This window comes from Gymnoscopelus braueri (assembly GCF_963280865.1).
Source record: "Gymnoscopelus braueri genome assembly, chromosome: 16".
Lineage (NCBI taxonomy): Eukaryota > Metazoa > Chordata > Actinopteri > Myctophiformes > Myctophidae > Gymnoscopelus > Gymnoscopelus braueri.
In genome coordinates, this window is record NC_137616.1 from 21,478,912 (window position 1) to 21,505,609 (window position 26,698).

The 26,698-nt window shown below is 38.2% G+C and overlaps 3 protein-coding genes across 4 annotated transcripts in view; 2 read left to right on the forward strand and 1 right to left on the reverse strand.

The window, feature by feature from the left end:
* Positions 1-12,134, reverse strand: part of snx17 (sorting nexin 17) — a 33,679-nt gene extending 21,545 nt beyond the window's left edge. For both annotated transcript variants that reach the window (XM_080454032.1, XM_080454031.1), the window contains exons 1-3: positions 11,340-12,134; positions 5,311-5,385; positions 1,243-1,360 (exon numbers count right to left, since the gene is read on the reverse strand). In XM_080454032.1, coding sequence (XP_080310158.1) covers positions 1,243-1,360; positions 5,311-5,385; positions 11,340-11,399 — 253 coding nt within the window. In that variant the 5' untranslated portion in view covers positions 11,400-12,134. The remainder of the gene's footprint in view (positions 1-1,242; positions 1,361-5,310; positions 5,386-11,339) is intronic.
* Positions 12,135-12,910: 776 nt separating this feature from the next.
* Positions 12,911-17,826, forward strand: LOC308103395 (all-trans retinoic acid-induced differentiation factor-like). Its single transcript, XM_080453351.1, has 7 exons — positions 12,911-14,214; positions 14,743-14,882; positions 16,049-16,117; positions 16,222-16,293; positions 16,455-16,576; positions 16,729-16,829; positions 16,936-17,826. Exons 1-7 carry the CDS (start codon positions 14,056-14,058, stop codon positions 17,038-17,040), a joined length of 768 nt encoding a protein of 255 aa, XP_080309477.1. The 5' UTR covers positions 12,911-14,055; the 3' UTR covers positions 17,041-17,826.
* Positions 17,827-21,292: 3,466 nt separating this feature from the next.
* LOC308103195 (all-trans retinoic acid-induced differentiation factor-like) lies at positions 21,293-26,646 on the forward strand. The gene is made up of 7 exons (XM_080453092.1): positions 21,293-22,596; positions 23,125-23,264; positions 24,431-24,499; positions 24,604-24,675; positions 24,837-24,958; positions 25,111-25,211; positions 25,318-26,646. The coding sequence occupies exons 1-7, from the start codon at positions 22,438-22,440 to the stop codon at positions 25,420-25,422; spliced, it is 768 nt and encodes a 255-aa protein (XP_080309218.1). The 5' UTR covers positions 21,293-22,437; the 3' UTR covers positions 25,423-26,646.
* The last annotated feature ends 52 nt before the right edge of the window (positions 26,647-26,698 follow it).

Consider the following 26,698-nt stretch of genomic DNA (forward strand, 5'->3'; position numbering starts at 1 on the left):
CAAATGTCCACAAATGTCCAGCCAAGAACACACTTGGCTGTGTGTGTGTGTGTGTGTGTGTGTGTGTGTGTGTGTGTGTGTGTGTGTGTGTGTGTGTGTGTGTGTGTGTGTGTGTGTGTGTGTGTGTGTGTGTGTGTGTGTGTGTGTGTGTGTGTGTGTGTGTGTGTGTGTGTGTGTGTGTGTGTGTGTGTGTGTGTGTGTGTGTGTGCTCCCAGACTACGAGCAAATACACCCACCAACAACGCTCCCTTGTTCTGCATTAACTGCCAGAGTTGGTGCGGATTAAAACAAAACATGGTTAATGCAGCCAGCTCTCCTTCAGTCACGTTGAATGTTTGGCCAAAGTTCACCCTTGACCCGTTTGTAAAATGTCAGGCAAGAGGCGTTTACAGTCATGTTAAACTTTGGTGGAACTTCTAGTTATAGCACAAACTCTCATTGTATGGCAAAATGGATTCTGAAAATTTGATATGATAAGGTCACCAATATCAGTGTTAACGCCAGCACCAGGTACCAGGATTTTTTTAATGAACTGTCAGAATCTTCCTTGTTGTTTATGTGCTAAAAGTGTGATTTTTAGGCCTTTTTCCATCAAACAATGAGTGTGAATGGAATCGCTAATTCCGATTCCTCGATCACATAAGCAATAGCTAAAGATGATCAACAATATTTGAACTTATATCATGGCCATGTAGCTATACAACCCAAGGTTCAACATCGCTTTAAACTTTATATATGAATCAATGGAACATTAATTAACTATGAAATAATTCTGAGGCATATAAAATTATTTTTAGAGAATACAAACGCATGAGACATTCATAATCACAACCAGGAAGTGGATGAAAAGACTGAGTGGTAAGATTGTCTAGTTCCAGGTGCGTCAGCATACTCTACCCAAGACCGTCTTGGCCCAGAAGCATGGTACAGTAGCATGCTTTGTGCTTAGATGTGAGTCAGACATGTAGAACTTTCATGTGGTCTGGAGAGAGCAGTTTGTGCTTGCCAGAACCTACACCAAGCCAAGTCAAATACCCAAGGAATTGCTGGGATAGCAAGGTTTACCTTTAATTGTGGTGGATACGGCGTGAAGATGCAGAGTAAAACATTTTTCTTTGTAGTTGTAATAATAATGAATTATTCAGAACTTGGGGAATCATTTTAAACATCAGAAACTTTGATTCAACCAGTGAATACCAGCGAATAAATGAGAGACAGAACAATATGTGAAGGTGAACTCACCAGCCTGCATGTATTTCTCCAGCTGTTCTCTTCTCTGTTCCACTTCAGCAGGAGTCAGTGTGAAGATCTTCTTCGGGGGGAAAGCTGGCACTACGTTGTTCCCATACTCTTTTTTTATCTGTTGGCACCAAATGGAAATTGTGAAACAACACAGTCAAATCCTCAGTGTTAATTCATACATTCAGAGATTCTAACACTCAGAGTTAAATTAACAATGGGGATTTTACTGTGGATAAGCTGTGAAATTTGTGGTTTATTAAGCCGTTAGTTCTGCATTGTTCTTTTAACGAACACAGAAGGACTCAATAAATTGAAAAAATAACAACTTTAGAAACACATGACATGAGCATTTACTGGTTCGAAATTCCATTAACTGTAGCAGAACCTGTACGGTCCCCTGCCTGAATTCAAGTGCAGCAAATCCACGTCTTTCTGAGGTCCATTCATGCCGTTTCAGATGAATCACAGGTTTATTTTAGGCCTCATTTCAGCAAATAGCTGGTGAAGTTTCCATGCATAACACACAGACACATCTAGAATGATGAGTGTCTACTTATTCCAGGAGTTCACCGTCTTCCAGACCTCCTTGACTCATTAATTCCCAGTGAAAATAATTTTACCATAAGAAGACAGAACAGTCTAGATTTCAAATTAGGCCCAAGCTCAACTAGAATCAGACATCAAAATTGTTTCATTTAAATCTGAACATTGCTGCAGGCCAACAGCGTTACAACAGAACTTCATCATTAGACATTCCTTTTTTTGCTTACAACTTGTGGTGTGTTCCCTGATGGGTGCTTTTCTTTTACATGTTACATCAGGCAGAAGAAACTCAGGCTCTCTACACATCTGAAAAAGATTGGCTGCAGTGCATACGGGAGGCGGGGAGAATATCTTTCACCTCCACATACTGCCCTTTGCTATTTCCAATGTGCTGCCTGGAAGCCAGCATCAGTCACGCATACTAATCAGCCTGGTAGCCGCAGACACTTGTGTGTTAAAGATGCATCATCATAGAATAGAGTCACACGCGAATAGAAAAGGCAGCAAGCTCACATGCCCTCAAGTGCTCTCAGCCACAGCACTTACTTTCTTCTTTGGTGTTCAACAAAAATATAAATGTTTAAGTATTTTCTTTGTCCTTGTTTTACATCAGTTTAGTAGAACCAGGGATGCAAACAGGTAAGGGGTAAAAAAAAAAGGTTGAGCACATTGAGTGGATAAAGAAAACCTGCCAAAACTACAGGGTTTTGTGGGCATGTTTCCCAGTGAGAACATTTTGAAAGACATTTGCTTTACATGCTCATTTCTAGTTCCTTTTAAGTGTTTTCAACTGCCTGAAAACGAATTCTAACAATCATTATCAGGGTTTTTCCTGGCTCAGAGTGGGCCTTTGGGGGGTGACTATGCATGACAGTAAGCATGATCGATCCGCATCATGACTATGCGCAACAGTGAAGACCATGAGTCTGAAACTATAATGGTTTGGCCAACAATAACAACATAGAGCAAGTGCCCTAGTGCAATCAGCTGAAGTGCTGGCGCAGGCCACATATGCCATGACAAACCCTATGGGATTTGGTGTTCTAATCCGGCTGTCTCTTCTCGACGCCTTGTTGCCAAGCAACGGCAGCTTGTCTGACAGGATGGTCCAGCCTTGAAGACATAAATCAAAGTTTGCCCTTTCCTCCATTATTTATTAATAATCACCGCAGGTGATCGTGCATTTCCACAAACATGCTCGTTCATCATCACCGGCATTTCACATCAGAGGGACCCAGGATCTGTCAGGCACGGATCAATTTGACCACACTGTCACAACTCCCTAAGTAGTGTTTATTCATGACCTCTCCTTCGGCTGGGAAATACATCGATATTATATTGATATTGTGATATGAGACTAGATAGTGTCTGGGATTTTGGATATCATAATATGATGATATGGCACAAGTGTTGTCTTTTCCTGGTTGTAATCACTCAAGCCGTATTCAGTGTGCGTTGTGAGCTTTTAGATCTGCAATTTTTCCCGGTTTCCCCAAAAAAGGATATCGTCACAGCACGATATCATCACCACTATATCATTATTATTATTATTATTATCGAGGTATTTGGTCAAAAATACAGCGACCTCTCTAACACAAAGAAACCACCCTTCCAAGAATTGCATGTTTAACCACTTAAACCCCAGCATCGGTATTGTGGGTAAAGCTTTCGCTGAAAATAGCAGATCGACAAGCTCACAAGGCGACGTGTTATTTGTCATTTTCAGCAAAAGCTTTCCCAACAATAACAGAAAAGACGCTAGTATTGAGCACTGAGGGACTCCGGTTATCCATGTGGGGTTTAAGTGGTTAATGCTTTGTTGCACATTCTACTCATGTGGTGGCACCAAGACAGGGAATGAGAAATACCAGCCGCAAACAACACCCCTCCTCAGCCAATATTCCCTTTGCTCAGCAGGTGCACAATAAAATCCTCAGTGTTAATTTAAGTCCAAGGGTGTACAAATTGCCTCAAATGGATCATTTGGATCCATTTTTACACTCTCTGAGTAAAATTAAACACAGAGGATTTTACTGTGTGCCGTGAGGAAAAACAGAAAAAAGGCCAAGAACATTCCTTCCATGTCAGCCTCCTCCAATCTCCTCTGGAATAGCCTACGTCCGTTTACGTGCACTAGTTTGACCCCAGGGAAGAACAAGCCCAAGAAGTGATGTTTCAATCCAACGTGAGGCATGTTGAGTTAAAAACTGAGAGTGTTTTAACACAAAAGGAGGTACAGAAGACCCAAACACTCCACTTTCACTGGTTGAAAACAATACGCAGTGACACTTTGGTGGAGGTTTCGGTTGAATAGTTATCTTGCTGTGATGTAACTCCACATTTATCTTGCTCCGTTGCGCCATTGATTAGGAATTGATATTCCAAAAATAGTCTCCTCATTGACTTGCATTGTACAGGGGAACAGCTTTCAACAGCATTCTTTTAGCACATAGACGAAAGCAAACAAAGCAATATATATATATAGTGTGCCAATATACAGTACATATAACATCAAAAACCCAGTATGGCTTTTACTTTAGGAACAATGTCAACTTCCTGTTGAGTTGACTGTTCCGGATCTACTGTCTTCTTCCAAGTACAAATCAACATGAAGTTGACATTTTCCTTAAAAACAAATGCCGTACTACTGGGTTTTGTTATACAGTATATAGGCAGAATCTGCTTTGTTTGCATTTGTTTATGTGCTAAAGTGTGACTTTGAGACCTGTTTCACCATGCAATCATTGCATGGTGATAAGTGTTAAGAAATTGATAATCCTCATTTACTTACGTTCAATGTAAGTAAATGAGGAGAATATTTTGGATGATCAATTTCTAAACAACGGAGCAATATATCTCGTCAATATTTGGAGTTGCAGGTAACTACACAACCAAGGTGTCATTGGGGCTTTAAGATATCAAGAAAAATATAAGTGTATTCCATTGTATATAAACCAAGTCTAATTTAACCACTTTCAACCTGGCATCCCTACTGTATATTGGGCATGTCATTATAAGTGAAAATAAAATACAAAATATTCAAATATATTTTTTAAATAAAATAAACGTGAAAATAGAATATCTGCAAGCTCACAGCACGTCATGAGTCAACACACTGAGTTTATAGATTGGCTAGTTCCACTATCCGTTATACGATGACGTACGTGTCGTGTTTATATGGCTTCAGTGGTTACATTTTGTGCAGGCTAGTCTCGTGTTGCTATATAGAGTCTGGAACTACACCTCCCGAAATCCGAGACGGGAAGCTGTCATCTGTTCGTCATTTCCGTTCACGAAAATATCTTAAAGTATCTATTTCTGCTAAGCAGCAAGCTACATGCTTAGATGATTTTGATTTATATTCGGATACATTTTCGCGACTGTAAAGACGAAACGGAAGTGGAAACTTAAAGGAGGCTTCACACTTTATCGCTTCCGTAATCCAGACTGTATGACGGAAGCGTTTGAAAATTGTGGGAGGCAATATCCTGGGTCGTGAGACTATGCAGTCTCCAGCAGGCTTACCTGTTCATGGAGGCCGAGGAGCTGACTGTAGCGCACACGACAGTGCAGGACACCATTGACATGAATGTTGTAGGCCTGTAAGAGAGGCGAGAAGCTCATTAAAAAGTGACGAGAAAAGCTTCTCTGGCTGTGCCAGGAGACCATGTGAAAGGCCTGCGACAGCACACAGAGACTAGACATCAAAGGCATAGATCGATTTTTGGAAAGCTCGTAGGTGTAACGGCTGAAAACAGAAATGTCAGTTGAAAAGACTACTGTGCTTAATGTCCTTGAGCAATATTTATGTCTGCCTTTGAATGTATTCTCCAAAGCATTCTGAAGCATTCTCCAGAGTATGACACATTTCTGCTTTTATATACTATATTGAGTGAGAGTGGAGAAACTCAAAATAAAAAGGTGAATTAAAGGGCCTGAGTTTCAGTTCTAATTTCCCAGAGCACCTTCTTGAAGAAAATCAATCTGCAAGATTCTGCATCCACCCACAGGTCTCACTCACTGCAGGAGTGATTGTTAACGGCATCTTCATTCTCATTAGGCCTGCATTATACTTTGTTGTACAACGGTGCCACACTGAAAATACATTAGCAGATCTACACCTTCACAACGCGTCACATCGGAACGTGTTGTTGTGAGCGTGTAGATCTGTTACCATGAAGGAGTGTAAATTAAGCATAGGAGGAAGGAACCAAAGAAGCCAAGAACAAAATGTTTTCATAGTATCGACTTTCAATTCTGCATTTGCCTCCAAAGGGAAACTATGCATGAAATGTAGATTTTCAAAACATCCTTGGAAAATCCTGGCTAATGAATACAGAGAGTGAGGATCACAGACGGAATGTTTCATTCTTTCCCCTAAACTCCCCTTGTTTATTTTCACAAGAGCTATCATTGGTTACTCCTCCACTACACTGGCATTTGGAATAAACAGTCTATACGCAACTGCAGTTTGCATTTAGAGACCAATCACAAAAGGTAAAGCTGAAAGGGGTCGTTTTTCTGGGAAAACAATGCCTTGTTAAATGAATTGTTCAACTGCTAAGTGTGACACTAAACCACTGAATTCTCAATTTCCTGAACTCTGAACCAGTCATTAAAGCTACACTCCATAAGTTTTATGTCCGTTGTATCACTCTCCAGACAAAGAGAAGTAATGATGTGTGACCTACTATCAAGTTGCCGTTTGCTTCTAGTGTGCAAAACGTCTGCTTCAGATAACTTTATTGACATTCATGTCACAGTAGGTGACGGTGTCCTTTCTCAATGGAAGAGTTAGGAGACCACTTCCAAACACAGAAGATTTTCTAGTTACATTGTAACATACTGTTCCACAGAGAAGAAAATAGTTTTATGAATTAAAATAGGTCCCAGATTGTAGCGTTAAAAGCATATGTAAATGCAATGCAAAATAGTAACCACTTAATGTAGTTTATATTGTCTTAAAGCTCTTTTTAAGTTTATTTGTTTACTGACTAAAATTCTATTTTGTCAAATCTGTATGGTACAGTATGTTAATAAAATGTAACTTATACAATGTGGTTGTATTTGGTTCAAGATGGACACAACCTTTACATGATCCCGTTTCTGGTGTGACACAAATTTTGCATATGGTTATAAAATCAGTCTCCCAAAATACATCATAAAACCTATAAAATGAATGCCCATTTCAAAATTGGGACATGAGATATCATCATTCAATTGTAGTTTAGGGAAACAAAAATGCCTCCACAAAGCTCTAGTCTGTACAGCATAACTTTGGCATGAGATGACAGGAAGTGCATACATTGGCTGGAGAAGCTTCCTGTTTGAATGTCAAAAGGCAGAAGCTCTGTCAGCATGTTAATCTTCCTTCCTGTCTGTAATTCAATCCCTATGAATATTAGTCAATAATTGCCATGTCATCTGTCAAAACTAAACTAAGCTTTATTTGACTCCTGTCTTCTGCTGTCTGTTGTTGAGGTTTGTACATAACATGGTAGGACTAAAGAGGCAGACACAGGCAGCCATTGGTAAATAAACAGTTCAAAACTTCTGCAGAGGATAAGAGGAGAAAGAATGAAGCAGAAGATGTACATGCAGGCAATTAGTCCGACAGAATGGAAAAAATAGGAGCTAGAAAATAATGGAGACAAAAATGTACCTTGATGAATAATTTCAGTGGTGAGTAGCTGAAGTTAAGAGATCATGATTGCCAAGATAACTATGATTTACTATAATCACCCTCTTATCATTTTAACAACAGACATTAGATGAGTTCAACTGAGGCTAGTTCATTAGGATAATTCAGGATAAAGCACAGACAAACAAAAGGAGCCCTCGTGCACACCTTGAGAAGCCTATCAGTCAGAAATTCTTTGCAAAATGGCAGCTGTCTAACTATAATTACATGCAGTGGGGCATAATTAACATCATTAGTCTAAAAAAAAATACAAATTATAATTTGATGAGCCTTCAAGCTGATCTAACGAGCCCCAACCTGCTCCCCGACCCAGTGTAAACAACTCACCATCTATTACATATGACTACCTACCTTCACTCACATAGTAGACACAACAGGCTGTAAAAGCCATATCAACAAAAACCTATTAGGCTATGTAGACCAGCCCATGAGAAGGATGACGCGATATAAACAAACTTCTCCTTTTTGTTTTGCACTTACTCAAGTATTAAAAACTGCAAGCATTGTTATTCTATAAACCCCTTTGCAAACTCTGCAAATTATGTGGCCTCTTGGTTCCAAGGTACACAGACAATCCTTCAGCATTATGATTCAGCCAAGTCCCTTCCTGCTGTGTGGTTGGTTACAGTAAGGTCACAATGACACTCACACTACAGCCAATAGAAAGGCTGTCTCTCTGACAAGGCAGTTTCTTAATAATACTGACTTTCACAGCGAGAGTATAGGTTTTTGAAGACAATTGTGGGAGAGGCGTGAACCTTTATAACAGCTTCCTGCACAATTTAGCTAGCTACAAAGAGACAAGGTCTGCGGTGTGAAATTATTTCAAATATGCTATTTGCATTGCCTGTTCAGCTTCAGTCATGCAAGCAGGTCGTTTAACCATTTGAACCCTAGCATCCCTATTCTGGGGTGAACCCCTGGGGTACCATTATCAATGAAGTATAGGGTTTTTTAAGTGGTTAATGACAAACAGCAAAAAACAACCCAAGCTATAGCACTCCTCTGCACATCTGTAGTGTGGCAGTGCAAAGGCTCACTATATTTCTGAGAGAATGATCACAAAAGCATATTGCAATTCTACCTGACTGAGATACAGCACTTCTGTTTCACAGCTAAATTAAATCCTGCCATTGGAAATAGAAAAACAGTATAGTGTTCATTAGGTCTAATAAATCAGAAGTTATTTGCCAAAATGTAAACAATGTGCATCCCTTGTTTTGAGTTCCAGTACAGTAGGGACCTAGTTTTGAGTTCTACTAGTCCAGAGAAATTGAGTTTTATTCTAGAAACTAGCCATTTCCCCTACTAAAAAGTGGTTAATGACAAACAGCAAAAAACAACCCAAGCTATAGCACTCCTCTGCACATCTGTAGTGTGGCAGTGCAAAGGCTCACTATATTTCTGAGAGAATGATCACAAAAGCATATTGCAATTCTACCTGACTGAGATACAGCACTTCTGTTTCACAGCTAAATTAAATCCTGCCATTGGAAATAGAAAAACAGTATAGTGTTCATTAGGTCTAATAAATCAGAAGTTATTTGCCAAAATGTAAACAATGTGCATCCCTTGTTTTGAGTTCCAGTACAGTAGGGACCTAGTTTTGAGTTCTACTAGTCCAGAGAAATTGAGTTTTATTCTAGAAACTAGCCATTTCCCCTACTAAAAAGTGGTTAATGACAAACAGCAAAAAACAACCCAAGCTATAGCACTCCTCTGCACATCTGTAGTGTGGCAGTGCAAAGGCTCACTATATTTCTGAGAGAATGATCACAAAAGCATATTGCAATTCTACCTGACTGAGATACAGCACTTCTGTTTCACAGCTAAATTAAATCCTGCCATTGGAAATAGAAAAACAGTATAGTGTTCATTAGGTCTAATAAATCAGAAGTTATTTGCCAAAATGTAAACAATGTGCATCCCTTGTTTTGAGTTCCAGTACAGTAGGGACCTAGTTTTGAGTTCTACTAGTCCAGAGAAATTGAGTTTTATTCTAGAAACTAGCCATTTCCCCTACTAAAAGGATTAATCATTACTTTATTTGACTTGAAACAGTCTTTCAGACACACCCACACCATATACTTCACATAGGAGTGGGTTATTTGTCCCACAGGAATATGACATTAATTTCAGGAAAATGTGATTTCACACTTTCCTGCAATAGATGTGGTGTCAAGGGCCAATACACCTCGTAAGAGAGGAATTGTGACAAACTCATGGATTTAAGTGTTAGGTGTGTGTTATCAGTACTTCATGCATCCAGTGACCACAAGGCACAAGCACTGTTCCCATATGCACGCATGTGTCTTGCACAGTCTTGCACATTAAAAAAGCACTAAAGCAGCATTCTTTAGTTTTACATGTTGGCTTGGCTACTTGTCTCTAAAACAAGTCTCTGCCAGTATGGTTGTGTGCTCACACTTGAGTCCATGAGCAAACTTTAATAATGCCCATGTCATGCTTCATTATGAATCATCCTTTCTAGTCACTGAAACCCTACCAATGTGCCAATATAGCCAGTTACTCTCTGGAACCTGTTTACAAACCTCGCATGGGGCAGGCATTTCAAAACCAAAAGAGAGAGGCAGGCAGTAACATTGGCACCAGACATGCACATAAAACGTTACAGTGCACCATAATAGTTAGAACACACTGGCCAGTGGTCCAGTGGTTCTCAACCTTTTCAGGCCACGACCCTAGAAAATAATCATATTTGAACCCCCCAACCTGACAAGCACTTGGAATTGTAGGCATTACATTTAGTTTGACTCGCTTTCACAGATAAATAGTGAAAATTGCACATCTATAAGCTCACAATTTTTGCGTCTTTCTTATATTATTTGACAATTTGGCCAATGGTTTACCAGTTTTTAGAGTATAGTTTGTTGATTACTTTTGATGCAGTAATGGTCTTCTTTCATTTCTTTTTAGGTATTAAAAAGGTTTTAAAAGTCCTTAATTTGTCACTTCACTGTCCTCTGGGGGACCCTCCCCCCCCAGGTTGAGGGAGGGGGGGGTATTGGAATATCATGGTGGCAAACCTCCGACCTCAGGGATGCTGACTCAATCTCAATAACAAAAGGGACATTGTTGTGCCTGAGTTCAAGCCAAAGGTACACCGACTGTCGAAAGATGTCCTGCTTTAAGAATTAGCTAATACATCATCATTTCTTGTAAGCACAACATTTTAAGTGTATTTGTTGTTCCTCAAGCTATTAAGGCCATAGCTATACAAGAAACACTTTCGAATATTATCTTTATTTGACACGTTAGATTAGTTTGAGTTATATTAACACAGCTGTGTAGTCAGTTCCATCTGACGTCAAAAGATAACGTGTTTACTTTGTACCACTCACCAGTGGTGGAAAAAGTACTGACATTTTTTGCTTAAGTAAAAGTATCAATACTGCAATGTAGAAATACTCTGTTACAAATAAGTCCGGAATTCAAAATGTACTTGAGTAAAAGTACCAAAGTATTGATATCAAAATGTACGTCTTATATCAAAAGTAGAAAGTACTCATTATGCAGAATATATCCCATTTCACAAGTTTTCAAATGTATAAAACTCTTTTGAAAATAGCAGATCTACAAGCTCACATTGAGCTTGTAGATCGGCTATTTTCAAAAGGTCAAAATGTATATAGGGCTTAAGTGGATAATGTATGTTTTGATAATCAAAATCTACAAAGTAATTATTAACTTCAAATAATTGTAGTGAAGTAAAGGTACAATATTTGCCTCTGAGATGTAATGGAGTAGAAGTACTGAAAATGTCTATGTAAAATTTGAAAAAGTACAGTCCTTGAGTAAATGTACTTAGTTACTTTACACCTCTGCCACTCACCACAAATGTTGATCCATTTTCCCCCGAACGAACCTCTGTTTCAGGTATGGAAAAATGCATTGTGTAGGTCAGACTGCTTGGAAGACAAGTCCTTTTTGTCAATATTGTTGCTTTGAGTACACACAGTTGATTCTCACAAAAGTTCTCTGCAGTGGTGGTGGCTGTACAGTCCCACTGTCTGTATTCACCCACAATGTGGCGATTTTAAAAGTCCAGATCAGGAAATATAGATACCAGGTTCGAGCAGAAGAATAACGCCGACTTATCTTAGAACTATTAAAGTCTCCTAAATACCAAGTAACATTCCTATCAAACTTTTCCCCACGTCAGGGCTAAACTTTTCTAGCAGCCCGTAGCAGCCATGTTGCAATGTTAAGTAATTCTACCTTCATTGCTGATGCAAAAATTGATTTATTCCGTCCAAGCTGTGAATGATCCGGGCTAAATTGACACAGACATAACGCTAAATCCTCCTTCGACGCATGTCGTTCATTCCATCCGATCAGATGAACTTTCTGTTCGGATGAAAAGGTGCAGTTTGTTTGTGCAACAAAACCCCCGCGTCGCACCGTGGCAGCCGATGCTAAAAAGCCCCAATGTGTCACACAAACAATCCAACGTGGAGTGGGTTTATTTATGTGCTTCCTTGTCTCCTATGACTTCTTGATCGAATGCATATGGCTATAGAACAACACACCAACAAACAGAAAATGTGATATTAAACCGACGAAAGGCGGTTACAACAAGGTTGCAGCCAAAGCAATAATGTATTCAATATGTATCTGCTGCCCCATCAAGAGGCATTGCAGTGTTGCCAGATGTTGTGAGAGTAATAAGCAGCCTGGTCTATGAAAACAAGCCCAAAAGAGTCGAGCCCTTATTTGAAAATAGCAGATCTACAAGCTCACAACGCGTAGCGATGTGACGCGTTGTGAGCTTGTTGATCAGCTATTTTCAAATAAGATCTTTAAGAAAATGTAAACATTTTAACAGCACAAATCTTGTATGGGGGTCCATGGCATTACATATTTTCAGATGATTGATTGATTGATTGATTGAATACTTTATTAACAGTTGGCCAAAAAAGCCAACCCAAGAAAGCACTATGGCTTGTTTGTTTCCATTGGGGTCCTGTGTATTCAATCCATTGAAACATTTAGTGACAAAAACATCATATAAACGGGGGTCTGCAGACAAATAAATACTGGTACATATAAATAGGGGGTCCTTGGCATGAAAATGTTTGGAAGAACCACTGGTTTAAACAACATTACACAGCAAGCCCAAAATAAGTACACTTTAGAAACAAGCCCAAAATAAGTACACTTTAGAAACAAGCCTAAAAAACCGCAACCACCGATATTTTCAAATAACTTTACAGAAAAACAATCCCAAAATTGCTTATAATAAGCCGACATGGCAACACTGATTGCAACAATCCCTGGGATCAAACCATTATGTTTATCCAGGGAGGGGCGTCCGGTTAGTGCGTTTACACGATTTGACTAACGCCTGTTTTCTTCACACGTTTTGAAACATATATGGATATTAAGGCAACTTCCACCTAAGATAATAGCTGACTAAAATATTCCTTCTGGCGTTTATTTGTGTTCCTTTGAAATCCTGTGCGGCTCGGAAAGCCCCTGCTAACGTCCACATGTTAAAGGTTTTGCCCAGAGTGTCAGAGAACGAAAGCGCAGCAGTCAACGTTTATAGATCAAAAAGTCAGTATAAACACTTCTAGACGAATTAATAATAATTTCATAACTTGCTTATTATTAACCAAGCACTACAACTCAAAACGTGGCACATGGTTAACTTAATCATGAGGTCAAATTGGCCAGTATAGCTATTTTTATTTATTTAATTTCGTGCAAGGCTTCAATAAGCTCTAATATTATATTTAACACTATTATTAAATATAATACTTAATGTATCCATGCTGTTGCAAATCACAAGGGAGATAGCTTGACTTAGGCTAATTACAGTGGTGGAAGAAGTACTCAGATATATTACTTAATATTTACTTACGTAAAAGTAGCAATACCACAATATAGAAATACTCAGTTAGTAAAAGGCCTGTGTTCAAAATGTTACTTGAGGAAAAGTACAAAAGTATTGGCATCAATTATACTTAAAGTACCAAAAGTCAAAGTACTAAAATGTTTGAAAATAGCCTATGTATAAAATAGGGCTAAAGTGGTAAATGTATGTTTTATGATATAATAATTTACATCTGCAAAGTAATTAGTAACTAAAGTTTTCAAATAATTGTAGTGGAGTAAAAGTACAATATTTGCCTCTAGATGTAGTGGAGTTAGAGTAGGCTATATAAAGTAAAAGTACTGAAAATTGGAAATACTCCAGTTAAGTAAAAAAAAATATATACCTCAAAATTGTACTTAAGTACGGTACTTAACTTGAGGAAATGTACTTAGTTACTTTACACCATTGGCTAATTATAATGACAATCCCTACGGCTGTATGTATGCACAATATGTAACGCAATATGATGGCATGAAGGCTTTGGCTTGGTCTTCATCCCTTCATTCATGTCATCTCTACATCAGTATGAGAGGATATAAATAAAGGCCTACATTATAAGTTGTCTTTTTTGTTAGTTTACTCTATTTTTTACAGACGAAGTGTAAGCTAATGATAAAAAAAAAAGTGCACGCGATGCGGAAGGCTGTGGAAAGGTCGTCATTCTCGTCACATGACCACGCTACCATGGTCACATGACCAGGCTACCATATGGTCATATGACTTCATTGGACTGAAAATGAGAGCTGGGGTCTTCCAGCTGAAATCATCAGTGATTATATTAATCATTATTTCATGCTTATATTCGAGTTGTCAGTTGACAGAGCTGCAGGTAAGTGCATTATTAACCAATAATAGTTTATAATAATAAGTTTTTTTGGGGGGGAGGGGAGTGTAATGACTGTACAATAGCGTGTTTTGGTAAAGCAGATGATGTTGTTGCTGCTGCTGCTGCAGGTATGCAGTGGTGTATAGTAACTAAGTACATGTACTTAAGTACAACTGAGGTATTTTTACTTTACGGGAGTATGTCCACGATGCAACGCATTGTGAGCTTGTAGATCTGCTATTTTCAAACGACTTTTTTATACATTTGAAAACTTGTGAAATGGGACATTCTGCACAATGATAGCCATGGTTCACATGACTGTCATGGTATGACAGTCATGTTTCAAGGCTAGCACAATGAGTACTCTCTACTTTTGCTACTTTAAGTACATATTGATACCAATACTTTTGCACTTTTACTCAAGTAAATTTTGAATTCAGGACTTTTACTTGTAACAGAGTAGCTCTACATTGCGGTATTGATACTTTTACTTGAGTAAAACATTTGAGTACTTCTTCCACCACACTGCAGGTATGTAAACTGTGCAGTGAGACCGTCCTGAACGACACTTCTCTGGTGGGACAGTTCTGCAGCTCATCTGCAGGTCGCATCGACGGCCGCTGCTGTCTGCAGAATGACAACAACACAAGCGATCCGCAATACGTCATCGGGTAGGGGGTTTAATAATAATGCACCACTATAGTCTCTGACAAACTTTGTCTTTAGTACAGTGGTTCTCAACCTGTGGGTCGGGATCCCCAGGGGGGTCCCCACATGATTTTGGGGGGGTCCCCATGACTTTTCAGACCTTTTTAATACTTAAAAAAAAACAGACCATTACTGCATCAAAATTAATCAACACACTATACCATAAAAACTGGTCAAACATTGGCCAAATTGTCAAATAATAAGAAAGATGCAAAAAAAAAAAAAATAGCCGATGGCCTCGCAAGCTTGTAGATCTGCTATTTTCACAATATTTATCTGTGGAACTGAGTCAAACAAAAAGTGATGCATCAACTCCTACAATTCCAAGTGCTTGACAGGGTGGGGGTCCCGACTTCCCAGTTCGAGTATTATTATTTTGGGGGGTCGCGGCCTGAAAACGATGAAAACCACTGCTTTAGTAGATACAATCCTCATTGTTAATTTAACTGTACACACTGTAACACAAATGTAAGCGCCCATTTGGTTACATTTGTACACTAGGGCTGGGCAAATCAATATTGTGATATATGAGACACTATATTGTCTGGGATTTTGTATATCATAATATTGTGATAGGGCATAAGTGTTCCTTTCCTTGTTTTCACCCATTTAGACCTGGAACCCCTATATGTAACTATACCTTTCAACCCGGGAACCCCTTTTGGCGTAGTTGTTGCTATGTGCAGTATATAGCAACACACATTTTTTGTAATTCTTTAATAAATATTATACGTTTTTCAGAAAACTTAGGTCAAGATTTAGAAGCCGTTTTTAGAATCAACCTCAGGTCTAAATGATTTAAAGGCTGCATTACAGTAAAGTGATGTACTTTTCTTAACTGACTGTTATAGCTTTATTATTTGCCTTTACCCACTTATTATATACATGTAGACATTACTGATAAACTATAACTATGATAAACTATGTAAATATTTTGTGAAAGCACAAATTGTCATCCCCACAATATTGTCCCAAACATATTGGACTTTGTCCATATGTCAAATCAGCAGTCCGCACTGCATTCATATAGCTTATTCTACAACTTTACATGGTTTCATTGTTCAAGTATTATTACTGTTAACAGTTCATATACCTTTCTCATATCCTTCTCATTATTCTTCTTGTTCAGGCTGGATCTGTCCAATTGCTCTTTAAGTAATGTGAGCGATCTTCGAGAGGCATCTACCGCTGTTATAATGTATGTATGTTTTTATTTTACCTTTTTATTTTACCTTTGCCCAATGTTGTATGGCCTATCAAACTGATGGCAAATATGGTTATACTTTGTTCACTTTTCCTTAGTGACCTCTCACACAACCCCATTGACAACCTCAGTGACAAGGTGTTTCAAGGATTTATTGATTTAAAACAATTGTAAGTATCATTTTATATGTACTGTATGTATAAGTATTATGTCGATGGGGTTATGTGGCTACAGTACATGTTTTCTAGCAAAATGTGTAAATTTGACCATGATTTTTTACCAATGGAAATGTTTTTTGTTTTGTTTTTGTCTCGTTTGTTTTTACTTGGAGGATTTTGCCTTCAAACCAAGTTTGTCCAGGGGGCAATGCATCTTGGGAAAAGGTGGAAGTCAAGGAGGGAAATCGTCTTTGTCAAGATCCGGTGAACTTGTGCAACCAAGCTGGACAGCTGGGTAAGTCCTTGTATGCTGCAGGATCCACCTGCCAGCCAGTGTTCAATGTCGTGGACCAGTCACTAGCTCATTAAGCATAGGACAAATTAACTATTAAGCTAAATTATTGGGAATACATATTCGTTCATGTCTGGAATGTTGATGACCCACAGCTCTAGACTGTCCAGAGAACTCTCTATGTGCTCCCTATGGCCCTGGCTTCTCCGAGTGCAAATGTACTGGCAAACACCATGGATACAAGTGTCTTCGAGAGGTCAGTCCCATAAGCTACAGGCATGTCTGCAAGTGGTCCTACATGAATAACCAGTTATTTTTAATCTCAAAGACCCTTGAGCTTTGTTTTTGCTTTTGTTTAACAGGGGCAGTTCCCAATTCTCCTGGTGTTTGCACCTCTTGGAGGGTCGACGGTCCTGGTTGCCACCATACTCTGGGTCACCCAGAGACGCAAGGTCAAATCAACCTGACCACTTGAACCCTAGCATCTCTATTCTGCAGGGAACATTCGCAGAAAATAGCGTTTCTACAAGCTAGAATGCAATGCATTGAGCTTGTAGATCAGCTATTTTCTGCAAAGATTTTTTGTGTGGAGCGAAAACAGGAGGGAGCCTAGTATAGAGCCTTTGGGAATCCAGTCAACAAAGTATAGGGTTTAAGTGGTTAAAGTATTAATTTATACATTTGTACGGCTGTGTCAAGAAAATAACAGCTTCAGCTGGTGACAGTCATATGACAAAGTATAAATTAGACCTGACTGTCCCCTGGCTTTAGGTTTTTATCACATACTGATCTACTGAATTTAAGTTGATTAATTCACATGGGAAAATAATGACAAGGTCCGAGTTGGTCTGCCTCAAGCCATTTGAAAAGGTTTTACTACTTAAGACAGACGTTTTATTTATGGAAAATGTTAAAAACTGACAATATTTCTTTTATATATTATACTTGAACAAGCTTTTCTTTATAGTTTTACATCCAAGTTTTACCGTTATATTATTTACCAATACTAAAGTAATACAATTCTACAGTGTATTACAATATTATGGAAATGTTTTTAAACTGACATTTCTTTAATACAAGTTTTAATACAAACTATTTTTTACCATTACTAAATGACTGCAATTCTGCAGTACATCATTTGTTGGACTACACTTGGCTGACATGAGTGAAACTGAAGTTTAGTTTAAGGAGTTCTATGGGACTTAGGTTTATCTAAGTTAACTGCCAAACACTGTAAATAGGGTTTACATGAACACTGGAAATTTGTATTTACTAGTCCAGAGAAATTGAGTTTTATTCTAGAAACTAGCCATTTCCCCTACTAAAAGGATTAATCATTACTTTATTTGACTTGAAACAGTCTTTCAGACACACCCACACCATATACTTCACATAGGAGTGGGTTATTTGTCCCACAGGAATATGACATTAATTTCAGGAAAATGTGATTTCACACTTTCCTGCAATAGATGTGGTGTCAAGGGCCAATACACCTCGTAAGAGAGGAATTGTGACAAACTCATGGATTTAAGTGTTAGGTGTGTGTTATCAGTACTTCATGCATCCAGTGACCACAAGGCACAAGCACTGTTCCCATATGCACGCATGTGTCTTGCACAGTCTTGCACATTAAAAAAGCACTAAAGCAGCATTCTTTAGTTTTACATGTTGGCTTGGCTACTTGTCTCTAAAACAAGTCTCTGCCAGTATGGTTGTGTGCTCACACTTGAGTCCATGAGCAAACTTTAATAATGCCCATGTCATGCTTCATTATGAATCATCCTTTCTAGTCACTGAAACCCTACCAATGTGCCAATATAGCCAGTTACTCTCTGGAACCTGTTTACAAACCTCGCATGGGGCAGGCATTTCAAAACCAAAAGAGAGAGGCAGGCAGTAACATTGGCACCAGACATGCACATAAAACGTTACAGTGCACCATAATAGTTAGAACACACTGGCCAGTGGTCCAGTGGTTCTCAACCTTTTCAGGCCACGACCCTAGAAAATAATCATATTTGAACCCCCCAACCTGACAAGCACTTGGAATTGTAGGCATTACATTTAGTTTGACTCGCTTTCACAGATAAATAGTGAAAATTGCACATCTATAAGCTCACAATTTTTGCGTCTTTCTTATATTATTTGACAATTTGGCCAATGGTTTACCAGTTTTTAGAGTATAGTTTGTTGATTACTTTTGATGCAGTAATGGTCTTCTTTCATTTCTTTTTAGGTATTAAAAAGGTTTTAAAAGTCCTTAATTTGTCACTTCACTGTCCTCTGGGGGACCCTCCCCCCCCAGGTTGAGGGAGGGGGGGGTATTGGAATATCATGGTGGCAAACCTCCGACCTCAGGGATGCTGACTCAATCTCAATAACAAAAGGGACATTGTTGTGCCTGAGTTCAAGCCAAAGGTACACCGACTGTCGAAAGATGTCCTGCTTTAAGAATTAGCTAATACATCATCATTTCTTGTAAGCACAACATTTTAAGTGTATTTGTTGTTCCTCAAGCTATTAAGGCCATAGCTATACAAGAAACACTTTCGAATATTATCTTTATTTGACACGTTAGATTAGTTTGAGTTATATTAACACAGCTGTGTAGTCAGTTCCATCTGACGTCAAAAGATAACGTGTTTACTTTGTACCACTCACCAGTGGTGGAAAAAGTACTGACATTTTTTGCTTAAGTAAAAGTATCAATACTGCAATGTAGAAATACTCTGTTACAAATAAGTCCGGAATTCAAAATGTACTTGAGTAAAAGTACCAAAGTATTGATATCAAAATGTACGTCTTATATCAAAAGTAGAAAGTACTCATTATGCAGAATATATCCCATTTCACAAGTTTTCAAATGTATAAAACTCTTTTGAAAATAGCAGATCTACAAGCTCACATTGAGCTTGTAGATCGGCTATTTTCAAAAGGTCAAAATGTATATAGGGCTTAAGTGGATAATGTATGTTTTGATAATCAAAATCTACAAAGTAATTATTAACTTCAAATAATTGTAGTGAAGTAAAGGTACAATATTTGCCTCTGAGATGTAATGGAGTAGAAGTACTGAAAATGTCTATGTAAAATTTGAAAAAGTACAGTCCTTGAGTAAATGTACTTAGTTACTTTACACCTCTGCCACTCACCACAAATGTTGATCCATTTTCCCCCGAACGAACCTCTGTTTCAGGTATGGAAAAATGCATTGTGTAGGTCAGACTGCTTGGAAGACAAGTCCTTTTTGTCAATATTGTTGCTTTGAGTACACACAGTTGATTCTCACAAAAGTTCTCTGCAGTGGTGGTGGCTGTACAGTCCCACTGTCTGTATTCACCCACAATGTGGCGATTTTAAAAGTCCAGATCAGGAAATATAGATACCAGGTTCGAGCAGAAGAATAACGCCGACTTATCTTAGAACTATTAAAGTCTCCTAAATACCAAGTAACATTCCTATCAAACTTTTCCCCACGTCAGGGCTAAACTTTTCTAGCAGCCCGTAGCAGCCATGTTGCAATGTTAAGTAATTCTACCTTCATTGCTGATGCAAAAATTGATTTATTCCGTCCAAGCTGTGAATGATCCGGGCTAAATTGACACAGACATAACGCTAAATCCTCCTTCGACGCATGTCGTTCATTCCATCCGATCAGATGAACTTTCTGTTCGGATGAAAAGGTGCAGTTTGTTTGTGCAACAAAACCCCCGCGTCGCACCGTGGCAGCCGATGCTAAAAAGCCCCAATGTGTCACACAAACAATCCAACGTGGAGTGGGTTTATTTATGTGCTTCCTTGTCTCCTATGACTTCTTGATCGAATGCATATGGCTATAGAACAACACACCAACAAACAGAAAATGTGATATTAAACCGACGAAAGGCGGTTACAACAAGGTTGCAGCCAAAGCAATAATGTATTCAATATGTATCTGCTGCCCCATCAAGAGGCATTGCAGTGTTGCCAGATGTTGTGAGAGTAATAAGCAGCCTGGTCTATGAAAACAAGCCCAAAAGAGTCGAGCCCTTATTTGAAAATAGCAGATCTACAAGCTCACAACGCGTAGCGATGTGACGCGTTGTGAGCTTGTTGATCAGCTATTTTCAAATAAGATCTTTAAGAAAATGTAAACATTTTAACAGCACAAATCTTGTATGGGGGTCCATGGCATTACATATTTTCAGATGATTGATTGATTGATTGAATACTTTATTAACAGTTGGCCAAAAAAGCCAACCCAAGAAAGCACTATGGCTTGTTTGTTTCCATTGGGGTCCTGTGTATTCAATCCATTGAAACATTTAGTGACAAAAACATCATATAAACGGGGGTCTGCAGACAAATAAATACTGGTACATATAAATAGGGGGTCCTTGGCATGAAAATGTTTGGAAGAACCACTGGTTTAAACAACATTACACAGCAAGCCCAAAATAAGTACACTTTAGAAACAAGCCCAAAATAAGTACACTTTAGAAACAAGCCTAAAAAACCGCAACCACCGATATTTTCAAATAACTTTACAGAAAAACAATCCCAAAATTGCTTATAATAAGCCGACATGGCAACACTGATTGCAACAATCCCTGGGATCAAACCATTATGTTTATCCAGGGAGGGGCGTCCGGTTAGTGCGTTTACACGATTTGACTAACGCCTGTTTTCTTCACACGTTTTGAAACATATATGGATATTAAGGCAACTTCCACCTAAGATAATAGCTGACTAAAATATTCCTTCTGGCGTTTATTTGTGTTCCTTTGAAATCCTGTGCGGCTCGGAAAGCCCCTGCTAACGTCCACATGTTAAAGGTTTTGCCCAGAGTGTCAGAGAACGAAAGCGCAGCAGTCAACGTTTATAGATCAAAAAGTCAGTATAAACACTTCTAGACGAATTAATAATAATTTCATAACTTGCTTATTATTAACCAAGCACTACAACTCAAAACGTGGCACATGGTTAACTTAATCATGAGGTCAAATTGGCCAGTATAGCTATTTTTATTTATTTAATTTCGTGCAAGGCTTCAATAAGCTCTAATATTATATTTAACACTATTATTAAATATAATACTTAATGTATCCATGCTGTTGCAAATCACAAGGGAGATAGCTTGACTTAGGCTAATTACAGTGGTGGAAGAAGTACTCAGATATATTACTTAATATTTACTTACGTAAAAGTAGCAATACCACAATATAGAAATACTCAGTTAGTAAAAGGCCTGTGTTCAAAATGTTACTTGAGGAAAAGTACAAAAGTATTGGCATCAATTATACTTAAAGTACCAAAAGTCAAAGTACTAAAATGTTTGAAAATAGCCTATGTATAAAATAGGGCTAAAGTGGTAAATGTATGTTTTATGATATAATAATTTACATCTGCAAAGTAATTAGTAACTAAAGTTTTCAAATAATTGTAGTGGAGTAAAAGTACAATATTTGCCTCTAGATGTAGTGGAGTTAGAGTAGGCTATATAAAGTAAAAGTACTGAAAATTGGAAATACTCCAGTTAAGTAAAAAAAAATATATACCTCAAAATTGTACTTAAGTACGGTACTTAACTTGAGGAAATGTACTTAGTTACTTTACACCATTGGCTAATTATAATGACAATCCCTACGGCTGTATGTATGCACAATATGTAACGCAATATGATGGCATGAAGGCTTTGGCTTGGTCTTCATCCCTTCATTCATGTCATCTCTACATCAGTATGAGAGGATATAAATAAAGGCCTACATTATAAGTTGTCTTTTTTGTTAGTTTACTCTATTTTTTACAGACGAAGTGTAAGCTAATGATAAAAAAAAAAGTGCACGCGATGCGGAAGGCTGTGGAAAGGTCGTCATTCTCGTCACATGACCACGCTACCATGGTCACATGACCAGGCTACCATATGGTCATATGACTTCATTGGACTGAAAATGAGAGCTGGGGTCTTCCAGCTGAAATCATCAGTGATTATATTAATCATTATTTCATGCTTATATTCGAGTTGTCAGTTGACAGAGCTGCAGGTAAGTGCATTATTAACCAATAATAGTTTATAATAATAAGTTTTTTTGGGGGGGAGGGGAGTGTAATGACTGTACAATAGCGTGTTTTGGTAAAGCAGATGATGTTGTTGCTGCTGCTGCTGCAGGTATGCAGTGGTGTATAGTAACTAAGTACATGTACTTAAGTACAACTGAGGTATTTTTACTTTACGGGAGTATGTCCACGATGCAACGCATTGTGAGCTTGTAGATCTGCTATTTTCAAACGACTTTTTTATACATTTGAAAACTTGTGAAATGGGACATTCTGCACAATGATAGCCATGGTTCACATGACTGTCATGGTATGACAGTCATGTTTCAAGGCTAGCACAATGAGTACTCTCTACTTTTGCTACTTTAAGTACATATTGATACCAATACTTTTGCACTTTTACTCAAGTAAATTTTGAATTCAGGACTTTTACTTGTAACAGAGTAGCTCTACATTGCGGTATTGATACTTTTACTTGAGTAAAACATTTGAGTACTTCTTCCACCACACTGCAGGTATGTAAACTGTGCAGTGAGACCGTCCTGAACGACACTTCTCTGGTGGGACAGTTCTGCAGCTCATCTGCAGGTCGCATCGACGGCCGCTGCTGTCTGCAGAATGACAACAACACAAGCGATCCGCAATACGTCATCGGGTAGGGGGTTTAATAATAATGCACCACTATAGTCTCTGACAAACTTTGTCTTTAGTACAGTGGTTCTCAACCTGTGGGTCGGGATCCCCAGGGGGGTCCCCACATGATTTTGGGGGGGTCCCCATGACTTTTCAGACCTTTTTAATACTTAAAAAAAAACAGACCATTACTGCATCAAAATTAATCAACACACTATACCATAAAAACTGGTCAAACATTGGCCAAATTGTCAAATAATAAGAAAGATGCAAAAAAAAAAAAAATAGCCGATGGCCTCGCAAGCTTGTAGATCTGCTATTTTCACAATATTTATCTGTGGAACTGAGTCAAACAAAAAGTGATGCATCAACTCCTACAATTCCAAGTGCTTGACAGGGTGGGGGTCCCGACTTCCCAGTTCGAGTATTATTATTTTGGGGGGTCGCGGCCTGAAAACGATGAAAACCACTGCTTTAGTAGATACAATCCTCATTGTTAATTTAACTGTACACACTGTAACACAAATGTAAGCGCCCATTTGGTTACATTTGTACACTAGGGCTGGGCAAATCAATATTGTGATATATGAGACACTATATTGTCTGGGATTTTGTATATCATAATATTGTGATAGGGCATAAGTGTTCCTTTCCTTGTTTTCACCCATTTAGACCTGGAACCCCTATATGTAACTATACCTTTCAACCCGGGAACCCCTTTTGGCGTAGTTGTTGCTATGTGCAGTATATAGCAACACACATTTTTTGTAATTCTTTAATAAATATTATACGTTTTTCAGAAAACTTAGGTCAAGATTTAGAAGCCGTTTTTAGAATCAACCTCAGGTCTAAATGATTTAAAGGCTGCATTACAGTAAAGTGATGTACTTTTCTTAACTGACTGTTATAGCTTTATTATTTGCCTTTACCCACTTATTATATACATGTAGACATTACTGATAAACTATAACTATGATAAACTATGTAAATATTTTGTGAAAGCACAAATTGTCATCCCCACAATATTGTCCCAAACATATTGGACTTTGTCCATATGTCAAATCAGCAGTCCGCACTGCATTCATATAGCTTATTCTACAACTTTACATGGTTTCATTGTTCAAGTATTATTACTGTTAACAGTTCATATACCTTTCTCATATCCTTCTCATTATTCTTCTTGTTCAGGCTGGATCTGTCCAATTGCTCTTTAAGTAATGTGAGCGATCTTCGAGAGGCATCTACCGCTGTTATAATGTATGTATGTTTTTATTTTACCTTTTTATTTTACCTTTGCCCAATGTTGTATGGCCTATCAAACTGATGGCAAATATGGTTATACTTTGTTCACTTTTCCTTAGTGACCTCTCACACAACCCCATTGACAACCTCAGTGACAAGGTGTTTCAAGGATTTATTGATTTAAAACAATTGTAAGTATCATTTTATATGTACTGTATGTATAAGTATTATGTCGATGGGGTTATGTGGCTACAGTACATGTTTTCTAGCAAAATGTGTAAATTTGACCATGATTTTTTACCAATGGAAATGTTTTTTGTTTTGTTTTTGTCTCGTTTGTTTTTACTTGGAGGATTTTGCCTTCAAACCAAGTTTGTCCAGGGGGCAATGCATCTTGGGAAAAGGTGGAAGTCAAGGAGGGAAATCGTCTTTGTCAAGATCCGGTGAACTTGTGCAACCAAGCTGGACAGCTGGGTAAGTCCTTGTATGCTGCAGGATCCACCTGCCAGCCAGTGTTCAATGTCGTGGACCAGTCACTAGCTCATTAAGCATAGGACAAATTAACTATTAAGCTAAATTATTGGGAATACATATTCGTTCATGTCTGGAATGTTGATGACCCACAGCTCTAGACTGTCCAGAGAACTCTCTATGTGCTCCCTATGGCCCTGGCTTCTCCGAGTGCAAATGTACTGGCAAACACCATGGATACAAGTGTCTTCGAGAGGTCAGTCCCATAAGCTACAGGCATGTCTGCAAGTGGTCCTACATGAATAACCAGTTATTTTTAATCTCAAAGACCCTTGAGCTTTGTTTTTGCTTTTGTTTAACAGGGGCAGTTCCCAATTCTCCTGGTGTTTGCACCTCTTGGAGGGTCGACGGTCCTGGTTGCCACCATACTCTGGGTCACCCAGAGACGCAAGGTCAAATCAACCTGACCACTTGAACCCTAGCATCTCTATTCTGCAGGGAACATTCGCAGAAAATAGCGTTTCTACAAGCTAGAATGCAATGCATTGAGCTTGTAGATCAGCTATTTTCTGCAAAGATTTTTTGTGTGGAGCGAAAACAGGAGGGAGCCTAGTATAGAGCCTTTGGGAATCCAGTCAACAAAGTATAGGGTTTAAGTGGTTAAAGTATTAATTTATACATTTGTACGGCTGTGTCAAGAAAATAACAGCTTCAGCTGGTGACAGTCATATGACAAAGTATAAATTAGACCTGACTGTCCCCTGGCTTTAGGTTTTTATCACATACTGATCTACTGAATTTAAGTTGATTAATTCACATGGGAAAATAATGACAAGGTCCGAGTTGGTCTGCCTCAAGCCATTTGAAAAGGTTTTACTACTTAAGACAGACGTTTTATTTATGGAAAATGTTAAAAACTGACAATATTTCTTTTATATATTATACTTGAACAAGCTTTTCTTTATAGTTTTACATCCAAGTTTTACCGTTATATTATTTACCAATACTAAAGTAATACAATTCTACAGTGTATTACAATATTATGGAAATGTTTTTAAACTGACATTTCTTTAATACAAGTTTTAATACAAACTATTTTTTACCATTACTAAATGACTGCAATTCTGCAGTACATCATTTGTTGGACTACACTTGGCTGACATGAGTGAAACTGAAGTTTAGTTTAAGGAGTTCTATGGGACTTAGGTTTATCTAAGTTAACTGCCAAACACTGTAAATAGGGTTTACATGAACACTGGAAATTTGTATTTGAAGCATGAGATTGCATATTTTGTGTGAATTTTAGTAGATTGGATCAATAGCATAATGTAGCCTAAAATTGTATGTTGCACATGACTGAGAATGAAAATAGATTATATTATGAATCACTGAGCCAGTGAGGTTCACATGAGTTTTTGTGCCTATGCTGTAATTTTATAAATTATTTCTGCACATCAGCAATAAAATTTGATAAGAGTTGCATAATGACATATTTACTACTCTTATTATATTGGTCAGTTCTGGTCATATCACTTGGTAATTGTATAGGATGAGCTGGTTTTTGCCCCAACAATGAACCGACAGGTACAATGATTTGTCTCCATATATGTGGTCATTCAGAAGTAACATAATGGCAATAAAAATTCCATGGCAATCTCTTCCATTAAAACTTTCTGAAATAAATACATTTGTCTACCACAAACCAGTACTTTTGTCACCGACTCAATGTATATTGGAGTCCTA